Source organism: Doryrhamphus excisus, chromosome 10, assembly GCF_030265055.1.
Source record: "Doryrhamphus excisus isolate RoL2022-K1 chromosome 10, RoL_Dexc_1.0, whole genome shotgun sequence".
NCBI classification, from domain to species: domain Eukaryota; kingdom Metazoa; phylum Chordata; class Actinopteri; order Syngnathiformes; family Syngnathidae; genus Doryrhamphus; species Doryrhamphus excisus.
Genome location: NC_080475.1, coordinates 19,722,678 through 19,732,917, shown reverse-complemented (window position 1 = coordinate 19,732,917; position 10,240 = coordinate 19,722,678). Strand labels below are relative to the sequence as shown.

Sequence of the window (10,240 nt, the reverse complement as noted above, 5' to 3'; positions counted from 1 at the left end):
TTCATGAGTGGTGTTTCTATGCCAACCACAGCCAAGCGGGCGTGCCTGGAGGCGGATCGTGGGAACCACAAGATCCAAAGAAATACAGCTGAATAGGTGCAGATTCTAGAAGAACAAGTGGGCGTGCCCGGAGGCGGGTCGTGGGAACCGCAAAATCCAAAGAAATACAGCTGAATAGGTGCAGATTCTTGAAGAACTCAAAAGCTTTCTGCGCTGGTTATTGTTCGTTCATGAGTGGTGCAGATTCTCGAAGAACACGTGGGCGTGCCTGGAGGCGGGTCGTGGGGAACCACAAAATCCAAAGAAATACAGCTGAATAGGTGCAGATTCTAGAAGAACAAGTGGCCGTGTCTGGAGGCGGGCCATGGGAACCACAAAATCCAAAGAAATACAGCTGAATAGGTGCAGATTCTAGAAGAACTCGAAAGCTTTCTGTGCAGGTTATTGCGTTTAGCTGCTCTATAGGAGTCCACAACTCATTACAAAGGGCTGAAAAATGAGCATAATAGGTCCTCTTTAAATGTCTGTTCTTTTTTAGAAGCAAATAAACTGCTGACTCGGGCGTGAAGAAACTAGCTCCCATACATTGTTCCATGCATTTGTATAAGAGTTGTCATGTACAGACCAGTACACTGCTCACGGTACTGCACTGCATAAATAGCATTTACTCTGGGGAACCGGTCTATGCGTGGAATGCATGAAAAGCGCACGATAGCATTGAGCTATAATCTCACATGATGAAGAGAAACATGGGAACTAAATACAGAGTCACTAACTAAATTGGTACAAAGCAAGCATGTTTTACTGACATTTTTTCTTTTCTTGCGCTCCGATCATAACATGCATCACTTTCACCGTCCTAGATCTTGTCACGGAAATGCGGTTGCACTTACATAATCTCCTCACAAGACAAGCTTGTTCGGAATTACCCCGGAGCACATATGGACACGCATGCGCACCCAAACACTCATCATCTAAGTCAAACTCGGATCAGCGCATGTGACATATCCGCTTTGACCTTTGACCTTTGTTCAAACCAGCACATTCATACGCAGAGACACACATACATAGCGTATTCCAGTGCTGTGGATTAGAGATACAGATTAGAGATTAGGGCCAGCGGAGGCATTACACAATTCGTTCAAACCCCGCCTCCATTGAACCACCTCTGGCTTGATCATCTCCAATAGTGATGCTACTACTACACACAAAAAAAAGAAGGGGTGGGGGGGGTCAGGTTACAGAATTGCCTTGATATTTGTTTCATAATCCTAAATTAGCACTCTCAAAATGTCATTAACGCTGAGGATTTCTATTGGTTTTTTTTTGTTCTAATCCTTCCCACATTTGTTATCAGTGAATTTCATTCTCAGTCTGCTAATCTTCAATTCTGAAGTCATTCCGGCCTTATTAGTTGACTTAATAACCTCAGTTCATCAGCGCTCGCTCCTTCTCATCACTTCCAAGTTTGGTCAGCGTTATGGATTCATTCTGAGACAGATGATGATAAGTCAGAGTTATCCAGGAAATGGGGAATCTGCGCACTGGATTAATCGAACAGAAGAACAGAAGGGACGTCAAAGACTATGAGATGATGTATGTCTTTTAACAAAACTGACAGGAGACTGTTTTTAATCCTGTTGATGAATCTATTAGTCAAGTGTATACTTTGCTTCCCACGTTTGTGTTGGGAATGTTGAATTGATTTATTTTGTCTGTATTTGTCAGGTGAATGCCGTCATGCCATTTGGGTGCCTTGCTCTACGAGATGGGCGGACTTATGATAGTATATCTGATGTGACAGACAAATATGAAATCGGCCAGGTCCTCAGAGCGTAAGTACCATAAATAATTGCTTTCCTCTTCTATAGTGTTTCATTAATAAACATTCCCATTCAGACACACAGCATCATAAAAATTAAGTATGTCAGTGGTTTAAATTTTGTTAGAACACTTTTTATTGCATTTTTTTCACCAAAGTAGAAAAAATTTGTATTTTCAACAAGAGTTTGGAATTTTTGACTTGCCGCAAGTCTGTGAATGCAACTGGACTGCGTTCTGACTGCTGATTGGATAAGCAAGGGAAGCGGTAGGAGGGGTCAGACGATGAAACTACAAAACAAACGTCTTTAACTGTACAATATTTAGGTTAAACTGCAAAATTTGAATAATATTAGATGATGAAGTATCATTAGACATTGTGTGTGAATTCTGAAAAGCTGAAGCGAAACGGAAATCAAAATGCAGAATGAAGATAGCTAAACATTATTCAGTGGACAAAAATTGGTTGAATTGTGGTGTAATCGTGTGTTTTGCTGGTGTGCTTTTATTTTGAAGTCCGGATGTTACCGGAAAAAGGAAGCAATAAAAGAACTTGCATGTAGAGAACATCTTGCCGTTTGTGAGCCCACATATAACAAACACGACAGAATAAGAAGTGGGAAGGAAAGGAAGAAGGAGAAGATGGAGAATGTAGGAATGAATAGATGAAAAATGGTAATAATTTAATATAAGCTATGTAACTTAGCTAGTAAAGTATTGGTTCTTAGCCAGAGGTTGTGACGTCAGGTACCAAGGTACTATAAATGAAATTCTATCACATGAGACGGACGTTACTGCCATTTATCAACTATTTAGCAGACATGAATCTTTTTTTAAAATTACATTGTCATGTAATCCTGAATCGACTGTTTTAAAATAGTGTTTCGTAGCTTGTCTCGCGCTGCAACTGTCACGTGACTGATGACGTCAGTCACAGCGTGCCTTTTGGGGTTCGAAACGGACTGGTGTCCCTCGTTGCTTTGATGGTTTTACAAAGCAAATAACCGCCCAGAAATGAAACGACAGCATTGTGATGTTTGTGTGTTTGTAATGGCGACTAAGTGACACAGATTGCTTTGACATTACTCTTCCAGCAGATGTCGCTTTTTCCTACGTCGTCTTCCAACGCTTCCTCCATTTCCATTTCTTTACTAATTCAAACAAACCCAACATCAAAATGTTCATCTCACTTGAGACAAGTGTGCTAGCAATTCAGACTTAACTAAATATTCCCAAATTTAGCGTAATTGTATATATTCTGTGAACATGTTCCCATTGGAAATGAATGGCCAAAATGGCGCCCTCTGACGGTGAAAAATAATTAGCTATTTTCCATTACTGAATGTAAGTCAAAAGAAACAGAAAATGATTCCTCAAATGAAAAGATATATTGTACATCTCTCTGCAAAGACAGTCAAGGACAGGACTAATAGAATGGCAACAAACATCACCAGTAGGTAATTTGATGACATTAATATATTCAGTAATGTAAACGATAGTGAGCAGACAGCACTGATATGCAGATACTTGTATATAATATATACCTGTACAATTCCAAAAAAGATTACAACCTTTATAAGTGTATATAAGCTGTGTAAGGTTTTGCAGCTCCGGACTATTTTTCTGTTATGGAAGAGAATACAAAACAACTCTTTTGATCGTGAAGGTTGCTGACCCCTGAGCTTGACTATAAAATAAATTCATCAAAAGGACTGACGCTCGTACCAAAAGGCCAGCCAGCGAATAGCAGATTTGAGAGATTAACTTTTCAAAGTTCAGACAACTAAACTATTTTTGGTCATCATTGTGGCATGAAAAAATCAGGTTTGCTTTTATCCTCTTTCTGAAAAACTCTCCTTGACACATTGCAGCTACACACACACACACACACACACAAACACACACACACAGCAGGCCATATGGCAACATCAGCATCTGGCCTCAGATTTGTGTACGTCTTATATAAGTCATACAAGCCCAAACTTAAGTGCACATACTTTGTCTTGTGATGAAAACAATATCTGTATTGTAATTGTGTTCTGTAATAAGTAAAAAGTATGAGAACAACTGTGAAATTACATTTTGCAACTTTTGAATGTCGCTGTAAGGTCTGATAATGCTATACATTTACCGTGTTGTCCCCTTTCTCTCTCTTTCTCTCGTTCTTCTGACGCAGGAAGGAGTTCTGTGAGCTGTGCCTGGCTAAAGACAGACAAACAGACAAAGTGTTTGTCTGCAAGAAATTTCTCAAGAAAGACGGCAAGAAAGTCCGCAAGGCCGCCAAGAATGAGATCATGATCCTGAAATTGTACGCAGTCTGTGAACGGAAGTACAGTAAACCTCGGATATATCGGATTCAATTGTTCCCACTGGTTTTGTCCGATATAAGCGAAATCCGTTATATGCGTATACCGGAAAATGTCCGTTTTACGCATATATCGGATTTATATCCGGTATATGCGTAAATCGGATTTTATCCGTTATAAAAAGGCACTTCCTTGACTATGTTTCCAATGTACCTGGACGCGCAGGCAACGCTGCAAACGCTGCAAATGACGTCGTATAGCGGCCTGTCACGATTCTGCGAATCGGAGCGCCACGATGCGGCCATCCGATATATGCGAGGGAAATTTAATGGAAATGCATTGGAACGGGACTGGAGATTTTGGCGAAATCCATTATCAAAAATCCGATATATGCAATGAATTTTTATTGGAAATGCATTCCAGAAAAATCGGTTCTTTTTTATCTGTCCGTTGTGAGCAAATTTCCGATATATCCGAGTCCGATATATCCGAGGTTTACTGTATTTTGTTTTTTTCAAAAGGGTTATCAGTGTTTACATGGCCGTGCGCAACCGGGTTATTGCTAATATTCCGGTTATGATAGGGTTATTTAAATGCATGTAAACGTAGCCAGTGACTCCAGGAAACAGAAGATTTAGATGAATTTAGTGAATTTATATTTTCATTCATTAATGGCCTTTTGGAGCCGTGGAAAGTTCAATTTGATTAGCACCTTATACAATCAAACCAGAGTGATATTAAAGTCGAAAAATGGCGCCAGAAACCAAATGTTTAATACAGCCATAAAAATCACTGATCAGTGACTTACATTTACCAAGCCATTTTTTTTTTTTTTACAGGGTCAACCATCCAAACATCCTTCAGCTTATTGACACATTTGAGACGCGAAAAGAATACTTCATCATCCAAGAACTGTGAGTGTTTACTGTGGGCGCTGTTCTTTGTCTTGATCCCGCATGTACCCGTACATTTATTGAACTCAGAAGTTAATCAGCTCAAAGGGGCCGTGTTGAACATATCGTTGTATTACTATGTGCTGCGGTTTGGCCACAGAGGTGTTAGATTTGATTAGATATTTGCTCCCGCAAACACTTGACGTTATTCATTGCCCCTGAAGCAATTATTTACCTTAAGAGAATCGATATGTCCATTGCAGCCAACCAAGTCATGTTTCACTGTTTGCCGGTTCTTATCAAACGACTGTAGTGTTCTATTGAGTTAGGAGAATTCAGACAAGTCATTGTAATCATCTCTGGAATCTTTGCAGGCACTCATCCCCCTTTGGGAAATGCATCACTGCCTTACCCATCATTTGTATTCTCTACAAAATTAACTAATGACCCATGCTCGGCTTTTTCAAATTGCTCAGTGCTACCTACCTGAGGCCCGCAGAAGCAAATTGCCTTCCTAATGCACATAAAAATGAGGCTTAAAAGCATTTTATTGCATTTGCAACATGTGGTTAACAGCTGCAACTTTGTGTACGGGTGTGTTTGTACACAGTGCCACGGGGGGAGACGTCTTTGACTGGATTCAGGACCAAGGGAATTACACGGAAAAAGACGCCTCCAGCGTCATTAGACAGGTCCTGGAGGCTGTGGCGTACTTGCACTCTCTCAACATAGTCCACAGAAACCTGAAGGTAACGCTCGACTTTCTGTCATTAAAGACAAAGCAAAAAACAGACTTGACTCCAAAACAAAGAAGACATTTATACACCTCAATTTGATTGTTAATTCCCATAATGCAGTGCTGCATGATGTGTTGCAATCTGAAACGCATATATTGTCATTCAAGCTTGTCAGTCCACAGCGTAAAAACAAGCAGGAACAGGCTCCAACATATCCAGTGCTATCAAGCGGTTATTTCATATCAGGAATATTTCCATAGCATTTCAGTCCAGCTTCAGCATCCGTGTTCCTTCAAAATTTCCATTTTCTCAAATTTTCAGAGCATTTCAGTTTCATGGGTTACCATTACCACGCCGAATGTAGCAACCAGCCAATCACATTTGGACAAGGAAGTGAAGGCTCGTGTAAAGCCTCAATTCGAATTGCTATGACCGACTTACCCTCGGAACAGACCAGATTTACTACAATCGTCCGATCGATCTGCCAAAGAGCCGATCTGTTGCACTTTCTGAAGAACCCATTGAAGAACAAAGTGCTCTAGAACCTGAAACCATGGTGGAACCTATCAAAGTATAGATTGACTCAAAGAACACTTTACATTCTGAGGATGAAAATTAAACAAATGAAAACGGAAATGGCTCAATTTATAGTGATTTTTTTTTTATTTGCATGGTGATATTAGGATAAAGTTTGATATTTTTGTCTTTATGTTCCACTTACGTTTTTCCCCACCATATTTATATAATGTATAATCTCATTTTAAATAATTTGTTGGTCATTGCTTCATCCACACCAATTAAAACTAACCGTTTCTCCTGCATGTAGTCAAATGATGTATAAATAGCCCTCAAATAACCACAAGTTTCATATTATTTCATGTATTCTCCATCGGTGAACAGCCCCCCCCCCCCCCCCCCCCCCAACCCCATGATCTCATGTGCAGCCACAACACGAGGAGCTGCCAGCTGGAGTTTGGACGGTTCACTTCTTGAAAGCGTACCGCAGGGGTAGCACTCTTTCAAGATGTATTTTTCCTGTCTCACTTAACACACTATCTACCCCCCCCCCCACCCCCCCGACCCCTTTTCTTGCTTATCCAATCAGCAGTCAGAAAACAGTGTAGATGCATTCATAAAATTGTGGTAAACTATTTTCGAAAACACACTTTTGTTTTCTCCACAATCTTTTTAATGCTTATTTTTTGTCCCTCCATTTTCATAGCTGGAAAACCTGATGTACTACACAGAGAACAATCACAACAAAGTAGTTCTGCGAGATTTCTACCTCTCCAGATTTGAGAATGGGCCGATCACAGAACCCTGTGGAACACCAGAATACCTGGGTAAGATTTATATTACAAGGATTAAAAATTCTCATTCATCACGTCGACATGTTTTTACTTCTTCCATTTTGTGTCAACATTAACAATTGAAAAAAAAACTCTGGATGAAGAGTAGTACAGTAAACCTCGGATATATCGGATTCAATTGTTCCCACTGGTTTTGTCCGATATAAGCGAAATCCGTTATACGCGTATACCGGAAAATGTCCGTTTTACGCATATATCGGATTTATATCCGGTATATGCGTAAATGGGATTTTATCCGTTATAAAAAGGCACTTCCTTGACTATGTTTCCAATGTACCTGGACGCGCAGGCAACGCTGCAAACGCTGCAAATGACGTCGTATAGCGGCCTGTCACGATTCGGTGAATCGGAGCGCCACGATGCGGCCATCCGATATATGCGAGGGAAATTTAATGGAAATGCATTGGAACGGGACTGGAGATTTTGTCCGAAATAGGCGAAATCCGTTATAAAAAAAATCCGATATATGCAATGAATTTTTATTGGAAATGCATTACAGAAAAATCGGTTCTTTTTTATCTGTCCGTTGTGAGCGAATTTCCGATATATCCGAGGTTTACTGTATTATAGTATTATAAGCAGTATTATAAGCAAACACGCAGCTAAAATGAAGCCCTTGTGGTGACAATTATGAACATGTTCAAATGGGTTGGGAATGACCATCACCAAAAAATTGGATGCATCTTGTGCCTCTTCTTTCATCATCTTTCATCATCTCTTAGCACCTGAAGTAGTGGCTCGTCATCGCTATGGCCGACCAGTGGACTGCTGGGCTGTGGGTGTTATTATGTTCATACTGTGAGTCTTCATTATCGATAAAACCTGAACTCAAACCGTTTTTTTTTTTTTTTAGATTAAAAATGATAACTTTTTCTGTGTCCGCTGATGAAGTGTTCTTTTCGCAGCTTATCGGGTAATCCTCCTTTTTATGATGAAACAGAAGAGGAGAATACAGATTTACATAATCGCATCATTTTCTGTCGCATTGTTGCTGGTGACTTTGAGTTTGATTCCCCATACTGGGATGACATATCCCCTGCAGGTACGTTGATTCACCATGCGATGCCAACAAATATCCTGTTTATTATGTAGTTCATGAAAGAGCGAAATATACTATAATACTAAATAGCCGCCGTTTACTCCTGCAGCTAAGCAGCTTGTCTGCCGACTCATGGAGGTGGACCAGATGCTGAGAATCACAGCACAAGATGCACTCTGGCACGAATGGTAATGATGTGCATGTACTCAAATGTATTTGGACACCATGCCTTGGCTTGGCTTCTTATTTTGAGCGCCGCTTTTGTCAGGATTGCAGGCAACGGCGCATCAGAGAAGAACCTAAAGGATGGCGTCTGCGCTCAATTTGAGAAGAACTTTGCAAAGGCCAAATGGCGGGTAGGGAGGCTAACTCACTCAATCTACATACGATTAAATAATATTTGGCTTATAAACAGCATAATAATTTGTGAAAATGTCAATTGTTGATATAAAGAGAACTTCTTCTCTTTTTCCCCATAATAATTCCCAGGAGTTGAAGGTATTGTAGCTCATCATGGTAGAACATGGAAAGACAGAGTGTGGGTGGAACTCCACATTAAGTCTGGCATGATTCAATGAAAAAAGCATCTCTTTGTGGCTGAACATGCGAACATGTGATTTGTTTGCCTTACGGGAAAATAGTCCCGAATAATTGAACAATGAGCAATCCGCCCTGAGATGTGTTGATCATACTTTGACTGGTGAAGCTCTTCCCAGAGGCTCTGTTTATGCCCACTGTCACTGCCTGTCCCAGAGGAGATCCATCCACACTTGCCCCACTTTTCCTTATCAGAGTCAAAAAGTTCAAAGTGGCCCGCTCTGCTCCTTTTCAACTCCTCATCTGCACTTGTCAGACTTGGACAAATAAGGTTATGATCAGCAACAGGAATAGGAACGTTTGAGTTGTTTTTATGTCAGTGTGGATAAGGAGAGAGTAAAATGGAAAGGATGTGATGCGTGTTAGCCACTGCGGACCATACAAATGTACTAAGGCCCTCTGTCATACCTCTAATCGTTGTACCTGTACATTCATGGCCAAAAGTTTGGAGAATGACAAATATTATTTTCACCAAATCTGCTGCCTCGGTTTTTATGATGGCAATTTGCAAAAACTGCGGTGTATTATGAAGAGTGTAAATATAAACGGCAATTAATTCCAAAGCTCTTCTTTCTCATGAGAATGGGAATTAATCCTCCAAAACATTTCCACTGCATTTCAGCCCTGCCACAAAAGGATCAACTGACATAATGTTCATGATTCTCTGGTTGAAGTAGTAGTGAATGTTGACAAGCATCCTGAATGGAGGCACCACCAGTGTAGCGCTTGCTCAGGAATGGTAGCAGTCAGGTTTGAGTGCCTCTGCTCGCACACTTGCAGTGACGACTTTCCGAAGATGAGCGCTACCATCAGTCCCGTGTCATGCTAACAGTAAAGCATCCTGAATTCATTCATGTGTGGGGGTGCTTCTCAAACAAAGTGGTGGGGCTCCTTCACAATTTTGTCTAAGGATACAGCCATGGATGAAGAACGGTACCAACTTTCTCCCAACCATCCAAGAATAGTGTGGTGAGGGTAGAAGTGGTAACTAGTGGCTTGAGGAACAATATAAAAACATCTGCCATCTGACAAAAAAGGGGAAAAAAATCAATACCGGTGTTATTCTCAAAACATTTGGCCATGACTGTAAACTTAACTCACGTAAGATTTCAATAATTCCTGTGTCACAATAGCTTTCCGCTTCCATACAGTTTAGAAACATTTAAGCTGCGACATTTTCCTAAGTACATTTACAGTTTTTATACTGTAGTCATGAAGTAGTCAGTGAGTATTTTGTTTTTATAAGTTCTTGTTTTTTAATGCACAAGATTAGACACATACAATCCAGAAAATGATATGTGAATCTTACACTTAGAGGGGAAAAAGTGGGCTAATAAATTGACAATAAAAGCACAAATACTGCGGATTTCAGAAAGCAATAGATGGAATGATACAGCACTCTACAAGAAGCAATGAAGTCTGTAAAATTAAATAATTAAAAAAAAATCAATTGTCAATCAATTGTTACAACTATAAT

General features: G+C 40.2%; 1 protein-coding gene across 2 annotated transcripts in view; it reads left to right on the top strand.

Annotated features, from left to right (window-relative positions):
* Positions 1 to 10,240, top strand: part of LOC131136697 (caM kinase-like vesicle-associated protein) — a 35,474-nt gene that overhangs the window by 20,717 nt on the left and 4,517 nt on the right. Inside the window, exons 2-10 of one of the 2 annotated variants that reach the window (XM_058083867.1) lie at positions 1,729 to 1,835; positions 3,998 to 4,129; positions 4,967 to 5,041; positions 5,631 to 5,769; positions 6,980 to 7,100; positions 7,850 to 7,925; positions 8,033 to 8,169; positions 8,276 to 8,354; positions 8,435 to 8,522. In XM_058083867.1, the coding sequence (XP_057939850.1) occupies positions 1,741 to 1,835; positions 3,998 to 4,129; positions 4,967 to 5,041; positions 5,631 to 5,769; positions 6,980 to 7,100; positions 7,850 to 7,925; positions 8,033 to 8,169; positions 8,276 to 8,354; positions 8,435 to 8,522 (942 nt within the window). In that variant the 5' untranslated portion in view covers positions 1,729 to 1,740. Of the gene's footprint in view, positions 1 to 1,728; positions 1,836 to 2,340; positions 2,497 to 3,997; positions 4,130 to 4,966; positions 5,042 to 5,630; positions 5,770 to 6,979; positions 7,101 to 7,849; positions 7,926 to 8,032; positions 8,170 to 8,275; positions 8,355 to 8,434; positions 8,523 to 10,240 lie in introns of those variants that run through there. The other variant, XM_058083868.1, reaches the window with a different exon arrangement.